Source organism: Atheta coriaria, unplaced genomic scaffold (assembly GCF_025399875.1).
Source record: "Atheta coriaria isolate IRGN ID8LTWV9N9 unplaced genomic scaffold, Caltech_Dcor_3.1 hic_scaffold_10_pilon, whole genome shotgun sequence".
Taxonomy (NCBI): domain Eukaryota; kingdom Metazoa; phylum Arthropoda; class Insecta; order Coleoptera; family Staphylinidae; genus Dalotia; species Dalotia coriaria.
The window spans coordinates 4,892,753-4,916,349 of NW_027045452.1; the positions used below are offsets into that span (position 1 = coordinate 4,892,753).

At 37.1% G+C, this 23,597-nt stretch overlaps 1 protein-coding gene across 1 annotated transcript; it reads right to left on the minus strand.

The window, feature by feature from the left end:
- Nucleotides 1-237: 237 nt before the first annotated feature.
- On the minus strand, nt 238-21,698 carry LOC135800224 (fibrillin-2-like). The gene is made up of 24 exons (XM_065313385.1): nt 21,380-21,698; nt 19,488-19,623; nt 10,985-11,064; nt 10,564-10,665; nt 10,402-10,500; nt 10,254-10,349; nt 9,990-10,184; nt 9,527-9,928; nt 9,238-9,468; nt 8,937-9,179; nt 8,139-8,878; nt 7,552-8,083; nt 7,028-7,498; nt 6,286-6,971; nt 5,916-6,228; nt 4,998-5,864; nt 3,141-4,916; nt 2,853-3,056; nt 2,660-2,785; nt 2,359-2,598; nt 1,937-2,304; nt 1,635-1,880; nt 1,312-1,536; nt 238-1,233 (listed from the first exon to the last, which is right to left on the minus strand). The coding sequence occupies exons 2-24, from the start codon at nt 19,619-19,621 to the stop codon at nt 949-951; spliced, it is 8,661 nt and encodes a 2,886-aa protein (XP_065169457.1). The 5' UTR covers nt 19,622-19,623; nt 21,380-21,698; the 3' UTR covers nt 238-948.
- Between the last annotated feature and the right edge of the window lie 1,899 nt (nt 21,699-23,597).

Consider the following 23,597-nt stretch of genomic DNA (forward strand, 5'->3'; position numbering starts at 1 on the left):
AACATGTGTAATGATGTATTATTATTGTGACAATCCCACGTAACAAAGCTAATTTTCCTCCCCAATTCGATTGAATTTAATTAACTGGGTGAGCCTTGTAATAATATTTGATTTACTAAATTGTAGGACGTTACCGCTTGATATTGTTTCAAAGTTCAATCAATCAATTGTATTATGATAAAGTTACGACCTATTTACTTATTTATAACCACTAATATTAAAAGAAAACGAAGCACATTCTTTGATAAATTTTATTTTTCAGTTTGTAAAGCAATAAATTTAAACAATTTATCATGTTGGGTAACTTAGGTATACAGCTTCGTCAAAAATTAATCATCTCAAGCGTCGATCGTTAATCTTCGAATGGCGCCCTCAACGTTTTCGGCGCCATTATTATGGCATCCGCTTTCATCCTTCTTATTGTCCTAATAATGAATATTTAACATAACCGTATTGTTTATTGCTCTCTATAATCGTGTATCAACTTTCACTGTTTTTTCTATACAAATAAAATATAATAATTATTAGATACATAATTATAAATATTCAATCAACCAAAGAATAATTTCATCTATACGTATAACTTAACATGTCGTGTGTTTGTATTTTTTTTTGTAATACTATTTTACGTGAACTCGTTCCTATCTACAACTAATTGTCAAAAATAAATGCATCTTGATAAATTGACGCATTCGTATTATTATTATAAAAATGTAATTATATATAAAAGCATTTTATCATTGAACACATTCGATTACAATTTGAACACCCTTATTGTTTTGAACACTACGATAGCAAAAAATAATTTATTCCAATTGCGCGCTTTGAACTAGTTGGATATGGCAGTATTTTCATGTTTTGGCTCTGTTAAGCCATGGCTTCAATATGTATGTGTTTAAAAGGCACTTTTTATTGACATTTTACCTATTTTTGTGTTTTTTTTTTCTCTTATTCGATTACGATCAGGCGCACTTTTAGAGTAAGCGGCTTTTCATACGCTACGTTTTCAATGGCGTCGTTGCTTTGTGTCGTCGTTGTCACGGCACTGTCTTCCGGCGATGGTGTCACATCCTCTTTATCGGCGTCGCGAATCGGCCTGCCGTGAATCACGATGTCGAACTTGCCCGGATGCTTCAAACGTCGCTTGAAATGCAACGCCCACACGCCGTTCTTCTTCAATAACTCAAACTTATGAAGGTCTGTACCCTTTACTAGCTTATACTCCATTTCTTTCTGTAAATTATTCATAAAATGTTGTATAATCATAATATTTTTAGATTAGATTAGATTTAGATTATTTAGAATGTTTACTTTAACAGATGGTTGTATCTTGACAATTCGCATACGGTGTTTGGTCTGGCTTAAATTAATCTTCAACTCGATGTCCTCGCCGTAGCCGTGCCGCCTCATTCTTCGCATTTTCCGCTTGACGCCGTTGCCGCGCGGTCTTCGCAGTAGCTGATCGATGGCTTCAGTAGAGTTGCTCCCCAGGAGGGCCCGCTGCCGACGTGACTCGCGCCGATGGCGCCCATTCAGCTAAACTCAGACAATTCGTTAAATAGAATCTGATTTCGTTTAGGTGCCATTCGGGGACTTCCCGAGTTATCTCTGGTTTAGCGAATGCGATAGCATACCTTGCAGGAGAAGCAGCCTTCGGAACCGATGATTTTGTCGTCGGTACTCGACTGAGCATCACCACCGACCGGGTAAACGGGCACGTTTCCTATTTCCTGCCGATAGCCGCCCGCTGGAGGCGATATCGTCGCGATGCAATGACCCGGGCTGATGTTTTGATATCCCTGTGGACACCGGCACGAATATCCCTGCGAGCCAGGCGTGCAACCGAAACTGCACGGTGCTCCAAAGCACACCGAACTCATCTATTAAATTATTATCGTCATCAAAACTAGTAAAAGTTGCATAAATAATGGCATACCTGCATGCAAATGTTCATGCGTGGATCAAATTGATGCCCCTCCGGACATCCGCATCGATAGCTTCCTAGCGTGTTGAAACAATTACCATTTGCTCCACAGGGATTATCCTGACATTCATTTTTATCGATGCAGTGATTATAGTGCGGGTGCAGGACGTACCCATCTGGGCATCCACATTTGTAACCACCAATTAAATTCTGACATCCTTCTTGACATTTTGTATCATCCAAACACTCATCTGCATCGGTACAATAAGTTCCGGTTTCGTCTAGTTTGAAACCATGTGGGCAAATACATTTAAAACTTCCTCTGGTGTTAACACATCTTCCTGGTGTTGGACAAACGCCTTCCTTGCATTCATTGATATCTAAACATTTGATAAATGTATTTTTGATTTTTTTGTTTTTCTACTCAAAAGTACCTAAGCAATCATCGCCATCTTGTTTATATCCCTTGCTGCAGGAGCACTGATAGCTGCCCTGAATGTTGATGCAATTGTGCTGGCAGATGTGCTGGCCGGTAGCGCACTCGTCCAAGTCCCGGCAGGTAAGTCCGTCGGGATTGAGCAAATATCCCACGGGACAGGAACAGACGTAACTGCCCTCCGTGTTCTGGCAGTTGTATTGGCACGGGGATGGATTTTGGAGGCATTCGTTAACATCTATACCACAATATATCAAATAACATCTAGGAAACGATAAATAATTTAAAGCCAGTATTACCGTAACAGGCTAGGCCGGAACCATCAGTCTTGTAACCTTTGTTGCAAATACACCTGTAGGAACCCATTGTGTTGATACATCGTCCATTTTTACAAAGGTCCGGCATTGTTGCACATTCATCGACATCTAATTTAATACCGAAATACATAATAAATTAATATATAAATGAAAACTACTTTAAATAAGTAAAAACCTTGTCCATCAACAGTAAAACCAATCTCCAAACATAAATCTTGATATTGCGGGGAAAATTTCGATGGGCATGGTTCACAATTTGGTCCCCAAGCTTGTCCAATTGAACAACAGCAATCTGCACGCGTTGCAGTTTTCATTTCCCTCGTGTTTGCCGTACACCTGCCATGGATTAATTGTCTGAAGCAATGTCCTTGTCGACGGTCTGCAGAGCAAAAAATAAATTACCGTTTTGTAACACCAAGCGCCATCTAATGTGAAGTTTCTGTTACTGTATTCTGCTACCCACCTATACAGGATTTTCCATCCTCGCTGTGTTCAAACCCGCTGAAACAGTCGCATCGATAGGATCCCTGCATGTTCACGCAATGCCCATTCGGACACAAGCCAGAATTGACTACACATTCGTTGATGTCCTTACAGTCGTCAGTCATTCCCACCTGAGTGTAACCCTCTGGACACACGCACATGAACGAACCAATTTGATTCTTGCATTGGAATTTACAGTTATTAGCTGGTGTTATACATTCATCCACATCCTGACAATGTCGTCCATCGGGTGCCAGAGTATATCCATACGGGCAAATACATCTAAATGAACCTGGTACATTATGACATCTGAAGCCACACTGATTGCCAATTTCATGGCACTCGTTTACATCCTCGCAGACTTGCAATGGTCCCGGAGCAAACCCGTCATTACAAGAACATTCAAATCCACCAACAACATTGATGCATGTGCCGTTACCACACACATTTTGATTACTAATGCATTCGTTATCATCAATGCACTTCATACCTGTGTTGTCAAGTACATAACCCGATGGACATTCACATCTGAAGGATCCGTCAGTATTAACACAATCACCTTTTTCGCAAACATTTGGCATGAGTTCACACTCGTTGATGTCGTTACCAGTATCCATTCTTCCTAAACCTTCAGGACATAGTTTCAAAAATTCACTGGAACCTTCTCTTGGGCATTCCTCACAATGACGACCCCATGCAGCACCTCTAGAGCAACAACATTCCTTTGCTGTCATCCGCATTCCACGCGGTTCAGAACAATTGCGGTTAAAGAAGTGGTCGTAGCATTGTTCTTGGCGAACATCGACACATTTCATTGAATGTTGATTCAAAATGAAACCATCTGGGCAAGTACAGAATGCACCACCATCTGTATTCGTACAAACACCATTCTCACAAATACCTGGCATTGTTTCACACTCGTCAATATCTTCGCAGATATTTGTCACTGAGCTCAATTCGTATCCATCCGGACATGAGCACACAAATGATCCCATAATATTTTGACATTTTCCGGGCGTGGGGCAAGTCCCAGCTTGTTCGTGACACTCGTCTATATCTCTACAGTTATGTCTGTCTTGTGTGAGAGTGTATCCGGAAGCACATTCGCATTGGAAGGATCCAATGTTGTTACGACAGCGGCCGTTTCGACAAAGGAACGGCATCATATGACATTCATCCACATCCACGCAATCATTGTTATGACTTAACTTAAAACCAGCATTGCAATGACATTTGTACGAACCAATGATGTTGACGCAAGTACCATCATTGCAAATATTCGGATGTCGCGCACATTCATCCACGTCGGCACAGTTATCTCTCAGTTGAGTGAGGGCATAACCCGGATGACAAATACATTGGAAGCTACCTTGCAGGTTCTTACATTCTCCACTTGTGCAAATATGAGGTCGTTCAACACACTCATTGATGTCGACACAGTCCATGAAACTAGATCCATGTTTATATCCTTCGGGACAACGACATTCGAAGCTACCTGGTAAGTTAACACATTGTGCATTTCCTTCACATGGGCTTGGTATTCTAGCACATTCGTTTTCATCAATACATTGATGTGAATTGATGTCGTAAGAATAACCACGATTACATTGACATTCAAAACTTCCAGGCGTATTCATACATGACCCGTGATTGCACATGTTGGGCATAAGGTCGCATTCGTTTATCTCTTCTGTCCTGTTTGTGAGTTGATTGACAATTTGACCTGGTCGACCACCACAAAGTCCAATGTAATCAGCTATAACAAAATGATCAATGTTAAGATAAATGTGGTTTGGTCATACACACAGATACCAAGTGTGTAGATTGTTGTACCTACTGGAGCCTGGAATAGGACACGGTTCACAAGGTTGTCCCCACGCTTGACCCATGGAACAACAGCACACTTTTTTAGTCTGATTCTGAGTCATTGGAGTTGAGCACGTCCAGCGTTCGTAATTCAAGAAGCAAAGATCTTTCCGCATATCCACGCATTCCCGTCGTCCTGGCAAAGGCATATAACCATCGGGGCATTCACAGTAATATTTACCATCTTCATTCACACATTGCCCAACAGGACAAATGTTGGGACTCTCAGCACATTCGTCAATATCGACGCACATAACACCCGAATTGTCCAATCTGAAACCTTCATTACAAGAGCACATAAAACTACCAAAAGTGTTTGTGCAATGGCCGTTTTCGCATAGATTTTCGTGTTCGGCGCATTCGTCGATGTCTTCGAGGACGACGGTTTGCGAGTTTGGGTGATATCCCATTCCGCCTGGACAGAGTTCTTGATACTCTTTACTGTCATGAGAAGGACACAGCTCACAAGTAGGTCCCCATGCGCGGCCCACAGAACAACAGCATCCTGCTTTCGTTACGTAGTCAGCGGTTGGATCTGCGCAACGACGTTGGAGATCAACATGGAGGTAACACCTTGAGGTTCGACGATCTATACAAGCATTTCCTTCTTCTACAAGCTCATAATTTGGTGGACAAAGACATTGGAATCCTCCCATTGTGTTCGAGCATTTGCCATATAGACAACTTTGTGGACTTTCACACTCATCAATGTCTGTACAATTACCGCCGGAAGAATCAAGTTTATATCCATCGTTACATTCACAACGGAACATTCCGAAGGTATTCTCGCATTTTCCAAATATACAAAGTTGATCAAACATTTTACATTCATCAATATCTATAAAAAAGAAATTATTAAATGAAAACAAGAGAGCTTGGCATCACGTACCAACACAAGATTGTTCATTAGATTGATTTGGATTAATAAAACCCATTTCACATTCACATCGGAACGCTCCTGGGTGATTTAAACATTGACCGTTCTCGCATAGAGTAGGGTCATTAGAACATTCATCAATATCAACGCAAGAATACCCGTCCCCTTTAAAACCCGCATCACAGATGCATTTGAAAGATCCGTCGGTGTTGACGCACTGGGCGTTTTGGTCACACCCCCCATTATTGGTCAAGCATTCATTAATATCACGACAAGAAACTCCATTACCGGTAAAACCATCATTACATCGACATTGATATGAACCCTAAAATGTAAGGGAATATTTTAGTGTCAAATAGTCTTGAGCTAAATATGATATTACCGGATTATTGATACAATCAGCAAAAGTATGACAATTAAAGATTCCAAGATCGCACTCATCTTCATCAGTACAGGAAGTCTCATCAGGTTTTACAGAATATCCATCTTCGCAACGACATTGGAAGGACCCCAACGTATTAACACATTCGCCATTGCCGCAAATATTTGGATTTTGTTTACATTCGTTAACGTCCAGGCAAGAGGTACCGTCAGGTCCTGGTATCAAACCATCAGTACAATGACAAATGTACCCGCCCTTAATGTTACTACATTGACCACCATTACATATCCTAGGATTTTCTGTGCATTCATCAATATCTTTACAAGTTCTACCATCAAGTTGTAACGCGTAACCAGTTCCACAAGAACATGAATAACTACCAGGGGTATTAATACAGATGTCATCACAGGGTTCTTCTTCACATTCGTCGATATCCTCACAATGAGATTTTAGACCTGTTTGTTGATATCCATCGTTACAGACACATTGATATGTACCCATCATGTTCTCACAGACACCATTTGAGCAAATTCCACTGGTACGTGAACATTCATCAATATCCTTGCAGGATTGTTGATCAGCTGCAAGTTCATGACCGGGGGGACATTGACATTTATATGATCCTTCTGTATTTAGACAGCGACCACCTCTACATAAACCAATTTGTTCTTCACATTCGTTTATATCTAAAGAAAATTCGATTTAAAACAGATAGTAAGTTAAATGTTTTTATTGGACATACCCATGCAAACTTGCATTGGCGGTAAGGCTTGATACCCTTCATTACACTTGCATTCAAAATCACCGGGAGTATTGTGACACACTCCGTTACCACAAACATTCTCTGTCGTAATGCTACACTCATCAATATCAATACATTTTATTCGATTATCGTCGTAGTCGTAACCCTTGTTACATTTACAGCTGTATGTGCCGACAGTGTTCTTGCATCGACCATTTTGACACATTCCAGGAAACTCCGTACATTCATTGATGTCTTTACGCTCAATAAATCCAGACCCCCTTGGGCACAGTTCAATGAATGTTGATGTACCTATTCTCGGGCAAGCTTCACATTTATCGCCCCAAGCACGACCAATAGAAGAACAACAACAGAGGTTTTTACTAAAAAGACCATCGATGGCATTGTTGCACTTTCCATGTTTATATCGTGTAAAGCATTGTTCTTTTCTAATGTCCAAACATTGGGTCCCTAAGTAAATATTAACATTAAACATTAAATTATAACCATATTTAAATTATTACTTGTTTCATCAAGGGTTAATCCCGGTGGGCAAGTGCAAGTAAAACCACCTTCAGTATTGACACAAGTTCCACCGCCTCTACAAATAGTCGGGTTGAGTTCACATTCATTGACATCGGCGCAGGTTTTTCCATCAATCTTGGCATAACCCTTTGGACATTCACATTCGTTTCTATTACATCTTTCACATGGTGAGCCCCAAGCAACACCAATAGAACAACAGCATTCTTGCCGACGTGATAGTTGTGGAAGGTTGTTTTCACACCGGCCATGATTCATCTTAGTCCAACAAGAACCCTTTCTGTTATCAATACAAATTCGTCCGGTGTTATCTAAGACTGAACCCGGATCACATTCGCATTTATAAGATCCGTGAGTATTAACACATTCTCCATTAAAACATGCTTCTGGACCCAATTCTTGGCATTCATCAATATCCTCACAAACGTAGGTCACTGGATTGAGCTGTGTTCCAGTTGGGCAAATGCATTGGAAACTTCCAGGCGTATTTCTGCATTGACCACCGCTGCACACCTGCGCAAAGAATCTAACAATTCATTCTAACATTATAAACAGGCATAACACCTACCAATTCCTCCTCTTCACACTCATTGATGTCAGTACAAACTTTTCCTGTATCATCCACTCTAAATCCAGGATTACAAATGCATCTATAAGTTGCAATCATGTTTTCACAAGCACCATTCAAACATATACTTGGATTCTGCGCACATTCATTGATATCGTTTCCATCAAAGGTTTGACCAGATCCATGCGGACACAATTGATCAAATTCGGTGCTTCCGGGCATAGGACAAGGTTGGCAAGTGGTACCCCAACCCATAGGTTGACCCGAGATAATTGTACAACAACAGCAACTACTCTTCGTCACTGCAATAGAACTAGGGTTTTGACATTGACCATCTCGGTATTGTTGATAGCATAAATCACGACGGGTGTCAAGACATGAGCGACCATCAGGCCCAATGTTAAAACCAGCATGACATTCGCATCTGAAGCTACCCGGCGAGTTGAAGCAAGTTCCATGCGTGCAAGGATTGTGTATACATTCATCAATGTCAACACAATGGTGATTGTCAGGACCTAGTTTATAACCAGAATCGCAAACGCATTGGAAGGACCCTTCCATGTTCACGCATCGGCCGTGATTACACATTCCTGTATTAGCGCATTCGTCCATATCACTGCAGAAGGTGCGGTCGGATGATTCGATAAAACCAGGAAGACATGCGCAAGTATAAGATCCAGGAGTGTTGTCACACCTGCCATTGAGGCATATTCTTGGATTTTCATAACATTCATCAATATCTAAACACAAACATATTATTACATTACTCTAATCAAGATATCTTTGATTTTTAAATACCTATACACGCATATCCTGATGGAGACAATTTAAAACCACTTTTGCATTGACATTTGAAAGAGCCATCCATATTGATACAGATCCCATTGGTGCACATTCCAATCTCACTACATTCATCATGATCAGTACACATACTACCATCAGGAGAGATATCAAAACCAGGGGGGCAGATACAAGTAAATGATCCAGGTGTGTTGGTACAACGGCCATTTTGACATTTTCCCTCACGACATTCGTCAATATCTAAAAAACAATTACATTAACTTCTAATTAAACTTAAATAATATAAACTACAAGAAACCTTCGCATTCCTTTAATGATTTTCCTTTATGTTTATATCCTGGATTACAAACACAGTCGTAACCATCTCTGGTATCAACACATTGACCTTCCCCACAAATATCTGGTCTCAGAATACATTCATTGATAGAAATCAAACCAATTTGTTTTTCGTCAGTTGTCATTGACCCTCCATGTGGAGTGGGGGTTTTGTGGACACCAATACCACCAGCACAGAGTATCCTGTGTTCATCTACATCAAAAATATCCCTTTATCCCTTTTAGATATTATGTATTTTAGTTGATTTTACCTTCTCCATGCTGTGGACATCTGTCACAGTCCGGTCCCCAACCCTGCCCCATATTCACACCACAACAACAATCTTTCTTTGATAATCTATGTGATAATTGATTCCTGCAATAGTCTCCAACTCTGCTAGTGTAACAAGAACCTTGCCGACCATCAATACAATAAGTACGATCTTGACTTTGAATGAAACCCGGATTACACAGGCAGTAATATCCATTGGCAGTGTTAACACAGCGACCATTTTCACAGATGCCTTCATCTTGACATTCATCTCGATCATCGCATTGATTTGTATCTGGATTACGAGCTTGGCCTTCAGGGCATTCACAATCAAAACTACCGATAGAATTGACACAACTACCACCATGGCACAAATGTGGAATAGCTTCGCATTCATTGATATCTGAAGATAATTTCGTTAGACATAGTAAATTAGAATTATAAGAATATAAACTGTGTATTACCAACACACTCATTAGTCTTCTTGTTCTTGATAAAACCAGTATCACATTCTAGTCTACTCGGACAATGTTCACAAGGATGTCCCCAAGCCTTTCCAACAGTAGCACAACACAATGTTTTGGTACAGACAACTCCCTGTAGTTGGTTTACACAGAGGTTACCTCTGATGGAAGTATAACAAGGACCCGTACGAAGATCTATAATAAAAAATTTACTTCTTTCAAATCAAAGTACCTAGTATGTGAATTCGCAGATAATTTTAATACCGTGTTCACAATGGTGACCAGTGAAACCATAAACACAAGCACAGCGATCAGGTCCAATACATCGCCCGCCATTTTTACACGATTCCACGCAAACCGCTTAAAATACATTCAATCAAAAACAATATTTGTTTCCATTACAAAGACTTACGTTCTGTACAAAATTCTCCTGTGTATCCAGGTGCGCATTCACATTTACCATCCCTGCAGGTACCACCAAACATACACATCGCTTTACAACCTCCAGGAACTAAAATATTCCTCAATTACTCATCAAAATAATAAATTTTCTAAACCAATAAATCTATATTACCAGTTCGTTCGGAGGCACAAGTCGAATTCATGGTACCATTCTCACATCTACAGAGATTCGGATGAACGCAATATCCAGGCGCACATGACGTAATACAAATAGCTGTAAACACAAAAACGTAATCATAAACACAGAAATAACAATATTTAAGATTGGCACAAGATAATATAAAGTAGTATTTCAACGACGTGCATAAATCCCGAATAATGATTGGGTACTACGAAAATTACCGCAAAGTGTATCGAAGTGCATCGATTTACCTCACAAGGAAGTAATTCGAGAATGTAAGAGATCAGAAGAATAAATCATTGACCATCCTAAAGGGATTTAAGGATTTTTTAATGCAAATTATTATTGGTGGTACATTGGCTCGTATAATATTGATCGGTTTGTAGCTGCGGGTGATGCAAAGATTACTCACGTATATGACAGTGACCGAATTTGTTCATCTTCCAGCCGGGGCAGCAGTAACTTCCCGCACGGGTATTGCACACGTGCAAACTGGAAAAAAAAGGTAAATTATTGCAAATTATGTAATTTTGGGTTGGAAATACACTTTAAATCTATCAGAAAAAAATCTTTGATGTAGATTTCAATATTTTCAGCAAATTCATTGATGTATTAAGCAGAAACTTAAAAATATTGGTTAAAAGTTTGCATTTTGTTATTTTCTGAAAATTCCATTGAAGACTGCAATAAAAATTATGGAAGATCATTTGATATTCCCTTTAATGCCTCAGACATCCAATTTTATCACGAATAAATAAAAATTCTTATTACTTTTTGATGTAAAAAATATCCAACGTCCTATAAAATTTCTCCAAGTGGAAATATAATTTATAATTTTAGTTAGTACAATTATTGATAGTTTGAAATGTACAATTGATCAATTGCGCATAGTATAATTCTAATTCCCTCGATGCTTGATGTAGTCGCGGATGAGTGCGGCTTGAGCGCAATCAAGACATAAAGGTAACATTGTAACATGCCGCACAGTGATGATGATTTACCGATCGCTGAGATCCACTGGTGCGTCAAGCGCGAATATTGTGATCGTCATTGGCATCGGCTCGACCAAAGGTTTCGAATCCGCGCGCCCGATCTCGACCCTAATAGGAAATTGGCTTCATCGATATATGCACATAATAGCCACAGAACAATCAACAAACAAACCAACTTAAAATTCCAATTTTATTTGATAATAATTAGATTAAACATGCATAATCGTAAAAAATATTTATCTCGATGAAGTAGGTTTACGACTTTTAATAAAATTAGTCATCTAATTGATGGAATTAAAAATGTCATGCAGTCTTTTAATGTTGAATTGCATATTGATTTATGAACTTGTTGAGAGCACATGACAATTCTGTCGCCTCGTAAATTGCAATCGATCAGATAACGGCTCGTTAATTGACATCACAGCTATCCGAGGCGATTCAGCCTGTCGTTTCTAAATCAATAAATTAATTATTCATTGCATTATGTAGTGCAATTCTAACCACATCACTTTTTATGCAAAAGAATAACAAACGTTTAAAACGTCATAAAATTAATTTAACTAACGTTTTATTGTAGGTATTTAAATAAAGTTAAAGATTATATATGTCATAGTTTATTCTTGTACGAATGATGTACCTAATCCCCGCGTGGTTAAACCCTGAATTAAGAGAGTAATTCGCGTCTGTAGGAAGTCGAGCACGATTATCCTCCCATCCGCAGCGTTGAAATTCACACTTTTGCGCGCTTTGCGTGGGTGTCATTCGCCTATTTATCTATTAATCCGTTGGACCTTGAATTACGCCAAATTATCGCTAATTTCGTAATAATAAAGCGCGGGTGGAAAGCACGAGTGCGTGCAAAATGCATTCTAATTAAGTCTAAGCTATCACAAACGCTTCTAATCTAAGATGTGACGCAATCTCTCCGACGCGCTCGCTGCAGTCGAAAAATATTAGCTCCGCGGACAATTTTCGTTTTGTTTATATTCGCATGTAGGTGATGATGACCTAGATCTCGAATGTGCAATTTGCGCATTCCAACCTTGATTAAATTATCTAACGCAAAATTATATCAATTTGAACTTGTTTATGGGAAGTTTTCTTTAAAAATGTGCAGTTGGTAACGTTAATCAGTTTTATATAAACGAAATTGAATAATTATTATAAACATAAATAAAAAAGTTTAATGAATGAAATAAAAATAATTATTTTTGCTACAAAATGGCGAAAACAAATGAATAATAATAATAAAATAAATATTTGGTTGCATACGATAGAAAATAACATAACCACAATTCATAACCAAAAAATGAAACCGAATAAAAAAACAATTTTAAACATAAATCACGTATACATGTATTTCACAGTTAATTGCATATATTTTTCAGGAAATTAAACACGTCACTTGAAATTTATTCCAGACACACACATTGATAATAATTGATTCGTTTTCAATCTGAACCACCCGATGCCTATCTCCCCATAGCAATTTCATTTGCATCGTATACTTATTGTGCATGTTCAACCATTCAGAAAGAATAAATACAACCACTTGTTAACGCACACGAAAAGTGAAGTTAACTAGTAGAAACAATGCGCGTGTGCCGTGAAGATGATAAGTGTGAGAGGCGACTGGAAGCGAATTGAATTGTTGTGCATGGTCGCGATGCGCCCGCATCCAACGAACAGTGAGTAGAGAAGCAAACGAAGAAACAGAAAAAGAACAAGAAGGATCCAATAGAGGGATTGAAACGATGTGCGTGCGTGCTCCACAGCTGGACGCCGCGCACCGCCTGCCCCAATCAGAATATATCACCCGCTATCACGCATCGAACAATAGCGTTGTAATCGAATCAACTGCAACTGAAAGAATATTGGGAATGCAATGGAATATGATAAGTGATAAGTTGTAACGGTGAATTCAAACAAAGCAAGAACAAACAGTTAAAAGATTGATTATTACCGGCAACACAATCAATTATTTCGATAAAAACGTAAATTAAATGATTTTTGTTTTGTTAATGTTCTCTATCAAATTTAAACGTGTGACAAGCATATTTTCATAATTTATCCAATTACATTCTTGCACTTTGTGAGTGTGTTTACACAAATTGACAGACTACTACTTAGGAAAGGTAATAAGATAATCGCCGGATTTACTTAGCAAGTTAAGCTTTCATTTTACTTTCGTGAGCCGAATACAATGCACTAAAGCTTAGGAAAATGCGATTTGACAGCTTAAGTGTACGCACCGCATCATTACGCGCACCTAAATAAGCAATTTGTGTATGTTTGGTAGCCTATCATGAATAAACCAATACTAATTTATTTGTCGTCTAGTGCAGTGAAGAAATGCTTCTTACGCATTTTTATTTATGGCTGCGAATCACGTTTATTATCAGATTAGCTCGACCAATGGCCGCGGTTACTTTACATGATTACATAATACATTTCCGCGCAATCTGTTTGCATCTCTCGGCGCGCGCGCGCTGAAGGTGTGCTGCATTATAACAATCGTTGCAACATGCGCGCACAATTGATGCACATGCATACAATGCTCATTCATGATCAACGAGCTCGGGCGGCGTCGCTTATTTTCTTGTTTAATGTGCGCGAAATGCCGCTAAACGTGAAGACCGATGCGGCCGGCCATGTAGAAGAAGTGCGCAGGAATGAGCAATGCTTATCGATGGGACGCTGTATGCATGCTGAAGCAAACACCAAAGGACAATGCTTGGAAAAAAACGAAATTCTAATGGCTTCATGACTTCGTTTATTCAATGTCCAAAGGATGATTGCTACTCATCAATTATTGACAGACGTGGATAGCACTTATTTGTTAGCAAATGTTGATTTTTTTAACTGAAGACTATTTTGTAAGATATGTCAATTTTTGTATTGTAAAATTACCCAGAAAAACTGTTAAAAATAAGGTTATGCTGCATTGGTTAACAAATTAACTTAACTTCTACTATATCTTCAATTAAATTCTGTTTTTTTGTTTTTCATCGTGTTATTCAACCAATTTTGCATTTTAAATAATAATCATTAATAAAGCAACTTCCCTAGCTTTAATTGACTAAAAAATAAATATAATTATGTTTGTTTGCCTAGTAAACACAAACTAGGTTATATTAAATGGCTACTAAAAGTGCAACGATGCAAATAACGTGAAAATGGCAGACGGTTGTAAAACCCATCCACTTGAATGCCACAAGTGCCCTTTTCCACAATTACCCGTAAAATTATGTCAAGTACCTGCCATACACAAATATATATCTTATTTCCGAGTTGATTTCTGGTTCAATTTGATAAATACCCGAATAAATCATTGCGTTTCCACACACATATTCCAGAATTTTACATATTTCAAAGTGAATCGCAAGTACTTACAACTGCATTAGATCCACAGACCCCCCACGAATGCGAAGTGTGGAAAGAACGCAAACCGTTCGTGCATAACCAGCTCGCGTGCGTCGACGCGCATCGTTTTTTTTTATCCGTCTTCTACCCAATCCGAAATGATTCCGCACTCTGGTATTTTTCATAAATTAATAAATAATTTCGCAAAGCTAGCCGAGAACGGCGAGTGCTCGTAGTTTGACCTAAAAGTTCTAATTCAAAGTTCAAAGCCAGTAGGTTTGGGTTATCTCGGCGGCGTTTTATTCCAATATATCCGCAAATCTCTAAGCCCAAATGTCTGAACACGATCTAACGCATGTCAGTGTGCAATTATCACATTAATAAGAGTAATAAATTCGGTAATACCAACTTGTTTCTAAAAATGTTGTTGTTAATCTATTTTTGCTTTGATTTCATTTAATTTCTTTTTGTTTAATATATTGTCGATGCGTCAAAGGCACAAACGACTTAATGATTTCATAATGCATCCTTTATAGATCATTCATTTATACAAACCGTTATCTGCCGTTAGCATCAACTGCAAATTTTCAAAATTCCGTTTTCATTCAAAATAGTTGTGACTACAGGTTATGTCCGGTATTTACGCAGAGAAAAATTATTTTCAAACACAATATTTATCCTATACTATTTTAAAACATGTAAATATTTAATGTTATAGTGCGTATGGAGATGTTTCATTGTTTTATTTGAAGCGCCACTGACCTACTTTTTAAGAGCATACAGAAGTCCAGATGAATTTATTCTACGCAACAAATCATCATTTACACTTGCAAATTGCACACACATAACCTAAAACAGACTCGTTATACAATATGATACAACGTAATTATTAAATATATTGAAATATTCTATGCCTGTGGCTGATTCAATATGCGTTTGGATTTTTCCAATAATTCTGCAAACAATTGCCGCTCGCAACCATATTGCGATAGTAGTATCGTGCGGGCGGTGCACACTGATAACATCTCAGGTCAAACCGCAGGTTGGCGGCTGGTTAATATAAATCTCTGATATTCTATGATTTTAATAAGCGAATTCAATGAGCTATCAGATTTCGCTCTCCCAGAAAGGCATTGTGCGCATGCGCTCGTGTCGATAACCTATTATATTATATAACTTATTGACTCAACTAACCTAACCTCAAGTAAAAAACACATAACCTAGGTATGATTGAGTGATACGATGATAGTTTATTGAACTTATGATGAATCTTCGCACGCCATTTTGTTTTTATTTCATTCGCACTACATTCCCAACAAGCAAGTGCTAATAACGACGAATGCGTGTGCATATAAGTAGCACTTGTCTCGCGATGGCGATGATGATGAATTCCTTCATAAACAAGTGTTGCGTAATTAAGTTATTAATTAATGATGTATATGCATTTATATATTTATACACTTGTGCACATATAACATGCACTTGTGACCAGGAACATTTAAAAGTTTCGAAAAGTTCCTCTTTGGAAGAACTGAGTTGTGAAGCACGCTAGAAACTTAGAAACTAATCTGACAAATGCATCTTTATAACTGCTCGTTTGCATTTTGAAGGAAGAAAAATGCTCACAGCGTCTACTTCGATGGCTATCGGCTATCGGCTTCTTCGGAAGCTTATTAATTCAGTTTTATGATTGATGGACGAGGCCGCTTTTTCATCTCTTCTTTACTTTGTCATGATCGCCGCCCAATGATAACAATACCACCGCTTTACATACATTTTACGGATGAATTTGTAGAAAAAAAAAACACATTAATTAACGCTAACCAATTTTCTTACAATAGTTAAAACATGTGTTTCGTTGTCGGGTCAGGAAGCGATAAAACGTTTATCTGCTTCGATTAAATTTAATAGTGAATAGATTAGGTCAATGGTGAGACCACCTACCAAACATTTTATTTGACAAGTGAACACTAGCATTTTATACCGATTACATCTTTCAGTTTCGGTGCTTGTAACATAACCTAACATAACCTTGAAAGTGATTTACATAGAACAGAAGTTTCTATGGGGAAATTAGAGTATGTACATTTACTTCATGTAATAACAATATTAAAATAAAATAATGTACGAATATTGACAATAATATTGACAATAATGACTACAATATCATAAAATTAGGAAATTTTAAGTTTTACCCATAAATATTATTGGCTTCATAAAAGATTGATGTAAAAACACGTCAGAAATGATAATTTTTCCGGATAGGCTGAGATAAAGAGTTTGTAACATGTTTTGACACGTTCCAACACCCATCACACATCGGATATAATGCGCCATTAAATTAACTCCGAAGCGAGATGATTGAATATTAGCAGCGCGCGCGTTATCCGACGCTGGCATCAGCATAATCTGCAGTAACGAGCGGACGACATGTCGGACGACAGCTAATCAAGAAACATCCAGCGCATTTTTGCATCTTAATCATAATCATGCTGAATGCAGCGAATGAGAATGAATGGAGTGCGAATTGCAGAAAAAGCACTAAAATTGCCGCCGATCACGTAGATTACGATATGAATAAGAAGGAAATTGCGATGAATTGAGACGTTTGACTTAATGGTATGTTAATTAAGCCGCTGTGTGTGTGAGCAGCGACGTCGCAGAAAATGTCGCAATTGCAGGCCGGAATGCAAGCCTATCATTAAGCAATTTGGTAATTAGAACAATTAATTGTGTGTGGTTCGGTAGCGTTTTCGTTGTTTACGAGTCGATCTATAAGGGAACTTGTATTCTTTAATCTATAATATATAAATGAATAAATATATATATATAAAATCTGTTGGTAAGCGCATAACTCAACAACGCCTAGACCAATTTGGACAATTCTTGTTTTACAATGTTCGGAAAAGTACAAGGATGGTTTTTACGGCAAGAAAAATTCAAATAATTGCCAGGAAAACCCTAAAGACAGCCCTTTTTATAGAATAAAAGTTGGCATTGAGATTCAATCATAGTTATAGTTAAATAGTTGAATTAGAAAGAAGTGCATAATTAGCAATTCTTTATATAATTAATTTCTTTAAAATAAAATTGCGAATCTTATTGATAGAATTGACATATAGGTACTATGTCTATAACAAGAGAATAAAAACAAATTACATTTTTATTAAGCAATAACGGGACGAAATCGCAAGCAAAAGCTAGTTTTTAATATTTTTGGATTGCATTTACTTCCTTGGAATTTTTGGCAAACATTTCTGACTTTGTCCATAAACCTTTAAAGTATTCATTACTTAAGAAAAGCTCGTTTTTCCAAAGAATCCGTAGCTCCACCTCGTGTATTTGATATCATGGCATACTCGTACTGTATTTAAAAGTTTTGGCGCCAATCTCTATATCAATAACCGTAAACTAAATCAGCGTAGCCGCGTTTATCTGTAATAAATGTATGAACGGATTGGATTTGAAAAATAGCATTGCAGAAACAAATAAAGACGTTGGCGGTTTCCAAAATAAAATAAAAACAATCACGTCACCTTTTACATCAATATAAAAAACTGAAAAGTTAAATAATCATCATAAAACGTCAGTTTGAAACAAAAAATCTACCAAAATGCACGTTTCTGAGTCTATGTCTGAAAGGTCAACGCAAACGCCAAATAAACTGAAACCTTCAGTGGTATTGAAGTGGATGAGTCCAAGCACACCAAAAATTAAACGAAATCCACGCCCGCGAAGATTATTTCCCGGTGGTTACACTGATTTTCAAAGTAAACTACAAGAGACAACTCAATATTGCCTACAATCATCGATGAGCAGGTCCACTGACGAAACAATGTACACATGTATGAATTCGAGCGATTCTTCAAAGGAATCTCCCGAAGTGTTACGAAATGAAGCATTACAAGACAATTCATTAAAAGCGTATGATTATTCCAGTGGAGATGAAGATATAATTCCACCAACACCCGAACCAGAACATGCACACTTCACCGCAAGTAAAATGTCGGAATTTTTTAAAGATACCAGTTTATAAAACATTTTTTAATCGTATAATATGTATTATCAGCTGTTAAATAAACAAAAACAAAAGTTGAATGACCAAGGTTGATTGTTCGCCGACGCGCGAAATTTCGCACATGATTTCTTTCGCTTTAAATTATGTTGTGAGAATGATATGCGGCTTGTTATGATAAGAGTTTCATTCATCCAACGCTCCAACGCCCACATGAGGCTCTTCTCATGTGGTAATCGAACGCATCGAATTGTTCGACGGAATCCAATCGCAAGGTGAGACGATGCACGGCACGATTAATGTACTTAATCTCAGCGTAAACACGATGTGAAGAAGAAGGACTCTTGAATGTGTTGTTCTTCGTCTTATTACAGATTCTGATGGTTTATTTGTGTTTTACGAGCGGAGCGCGACGAGATATGCAGATGTGCAGATTACGGGCGTCTTATTTCGACAGATAGCAAAGATATGGGCTGATAAGGTAGTAGTAAAGGCATCAAACATTTTAATTGACGAAATTATTATTTCGATTATATTCGACTTACCCTGATCGTCTCGTTGGGACGTTATCTTCTCGATCGCGCTCATTATATCTGGGCGCAGGTGGTGGTTCGGCTTTCACGACTACCGCGATGATGAGTATCAACCAGAAGCCTTCTTTCCACCATGGACCATCCATTGCTGTAAAAATAAATTATATTAAAGCATTTTAAATGGTTTTATTCAAATTTAAATGTTGCTGTATTACCATTTATGAAAAAAATTATTTAAGCAAAATTTTTCATATTTTCAGACATTTTGAAAGAAACTGGTTGATAGTATATCATTTTAGAACAATTTGTTGAAGTTTTGATTAAAATAAAAAATAATTTCACAAGTTATGAGCGATTTTCATTAAAATTTTAGTTTTTTACGTATTTTTCGGAAAAATATTCAATTCTAGTAAAATTGGAAACAATTTATGATATTTTTAAAACTCAAAATTTTTTAAAGCTCAAAATATAACTTCTTAAGAATATTGTTCCAAGTTTTTATTAAAATTGCAAAATAACTACCAAAGTTATAAGCGTTTAAATTTTTGTTTTTCACTTTTCTCTGAAAAAAAAACTGAAAAATTTTATTTTACCAAACAAGATAGAATTTTTGAAAGAAGTAAAGATTAATGATTAATTTTCTAATGGCCTATTACATTACAATTATCGATGTCAATGTTGCGTCGTAAAGAAGCTCTGAAAACGCGTGGCGTTTCATTAACGCATGTTTCTAATTTCTCATCGACTACTCGGCACGCGGTTGCGTTAAACACACATTCGAATAATTAAACACGCTGAGTGTTTGGGATGCGCGCGGCTTGACACATCACAAAACATTCGAATCGCGCGCACGCATAATTAAAAACATGCAATGCGCGCTCGTTTACCACATTAATAGCTTCGGTTTACATGCGCGCGTATCCGTGTGCAACATAAACACAACCGACGACTGGGGAAGTGTCTAAATCTACATCTACATCACACTCGTATATCCTACAATTCCCGCAAGAAGGAAGAGTGCTAGTAAGATGCTTCGATTAGATTTTTTTGCACTGTTGTAGCCGTTCGCAATTGATTCATTTAATCGAGGCGATTGGCTAATGCTGGGTGATGTGCGCGCGTTTTAACCAGATCGTTGTTTATCGCGCGCGCTGCGTGCGGCTGATGTGAATTTTAATTGCGTGATCATTCCACAACGATCAAGTAGGTAGAACGCGGAGAGCTTTAAGCATTTTAATATTCACATATTGAAATCAAGAGTCATTCCAATTCAGCAATTTTAAACGTTGCAAACATAGCTGCCGAGATAGGTTATGTATATTTTTGCTGAAAATTAGTTTCAGAACATGTTAACTGTTCCAAACGACTGCATATCGAGGTTAATTAGTCAATAGAAAACGAATTGTGCTCTTGTGATGCTTCATTGCGTCTGTGACAATTTACTATGCGTTAAAATTGATTCTCATGTGAATATCACTATTAACACATTTAAAAAATTAATTAAATATCAAAATTGATGTAATACTTAATTTTTGATTGATGTAAATAAATATTTTATTGATAACAGTTTTCTATCAAAAGATAAAGTAAATAAAATTTATTTATTGCTTAATTATTTGTTTCATTAACGAAAATGTTTTCATTTTAATTTTTTGTGTAAATAAATCAAATTTAAGGGCACGATTCTTCATAATATTAAACATATTATATACTTGTAAGTTTGTTGTCTATCTACTCACTGACGAATGACAAAATGTGAAAAACGGAAGCAACGAGATAAAACGCACAATCGCGCACGCATGTTTCTTCTCATAGACATAATAATTTCACCATAGCAAGAAAAAACTGCGAAATATCCGGATCTCAAACGCAATGATTGGTATTTTTTATGTTTCATAGCATACCTAATTATGGTCCACCCTCGACCCGTCCACCTCTACTCACAAGCACGCACTTTAAAACTTTTAATTTGGCGTATTTTTTTAAACAAATTTAACAAATTTGTCTGTTTATCAATTTTTTCTGTTAAAAAATTAGAAATATAAAAGTTGGAAGCTTTTTTATAGTTTTTTTAATTTTGTTTTTTTGAGAGTTCACATAATGAGTTGCACTTAGCCCAGCATCACCGAAGCATAGTGCGTGTCTTCGCGCGGCGTGTTCGCGGTAGGCGAGGGCCGATGAGGATGCTTGCTCGCTAGGACGGCGCCGGGAAGCGACTGACGCCCGCGACGCGCTCAGCCGACAACTTTTTAAGCCCCGCCAGTGCTGCTCATTTGCTTGTTCACCGAAAGGCGTAAAAGGCTTTTTGATAGCGGCACCACACACCAGCAACATTATAAACTAGTCATTGAGATGTGAGATCGACATGACTACACGGACCAAAATCAATTATCATTTCTTTTCATATGATTAAAAAGTAAAGAATAAAAAATTGTGCCAAGATATCAGAACTAAAACTAAAGTAAATCTTTGTGTGAAATAAATTGTTTTTAATAATTTTGTGTGAATTATATTAAGTTTTCATTTGATTTTCATGCTTTATTGAATATTTTAGTTTATTTTTATTTTTCTTAATACTTTTACTTATAACCATCCTTGAAAAGTAAAGATTTGAGCACTTCAGCTCAAGATTAAGATGTATTCACGCTCCTGATATCTTATTCACTTCAGACTTCAGGTATTTTAATGTTATTTCAAAACGATGAAGATGCATTTGTTGCATTTAGCGCAGCATCACTTTCTCTTTTATTGTCATCCGATGATAAACTATTTTTGGGCACACATATATTGCATTATATCATTTAAACTCTTCAACTAGCATATATCTAAAGATATTTAGAAAAATATTTATTTGCTTAAAAATTGTGACTGTGCGCTGTTGTTAACTAGAAAAACACTAAAATCAAGTGCATAAATCATTAAATTATATATTTTTATTGCAATTGTTGGTCAATAAATTGTATAATCAAGAATGTAAGCATTAAATGTCACGTAATTACAAATTAAGAGCACATTATACGCGTAATAAGCCGCGACAGATGACAGCAGCAGTAAAAAAAGAGCGTGCGTTCAAGTAGTAAAGCTCAATTTTTGTAATCAAACTTAATAAGATAATGCCGTCGCAGTCAGCAATATTCCTAGCGTTTGATCATAAACCAAAACTAAATATACTGGATGACAGATGATCGAATGTTGCGTTTTTGAATAGTCTAAAACCTAAACTTAAGCATATAGTCAGTTAGAATCGACAGGATGTAAGGCAACCAAATATTCAAACAAAACTTTCGACTTTCCACGTAAATATTGATGAAGTTTTCGTGAAAATTTGCCAGTGCAGAAAAGGATTGGTCTGTTTAATCCGCTAAAATACGGATGAAAAGTTGTCAATTTGAGTCAATGGAGCAATGAAAGCATGTGAGGGCAGATGACACAAGATGAATAGCTTTCGTCGATTAACATAAATTGAAGCCGTGAAAAACGCAATGAATTCTGTCGTTTGCGTCGTTCGGGATGTCGCGCAGAAATTAACTAATTATTCATGCCAGGAACGTGAGGTCGTCGCCTAATTCGTCGCTTCCAATCGGTCGTAACTCAATTACATACAATCTTTCAACAGTTTCAGGATGTTTAAACTGCATGTAGGACTATAGGATGAGCAAATCTAAACTTGCAAATTGGCCTATTTCTTAAATTTATTTTTAAGTTTTCGGTGAGCTAGGTTTTCAATATGAAAATATATGAATATAGATAATTTTGCTACTATTAACAAAAATTAAAGTGCGTTTAGCTATAAATAAGCAATATTAGATTTATAATCTTATATAGTTTTAGATGTTACAATAATCATTGCTCGTATGAATTGCATATTCGGATTTAATGCAAATAAGTGCTGTATGGCGCCATCTCGTCATAGATCTTAGAACTAAAGTTGTATTTCACTTTATTATTTTTGCCAATTTTTGCAACAAAAAGTAGCCGATGCTTTGTGCTAGGTCAAACCAATCTAAAAAACACAGGCTATTAATATTAATTCTGTGGTTTAGATGTAAAACTAAATCGAACATACACTTACATTCACATTTACAATTTAAATGTAAATAACACAACAAAATAAGAGTCTAA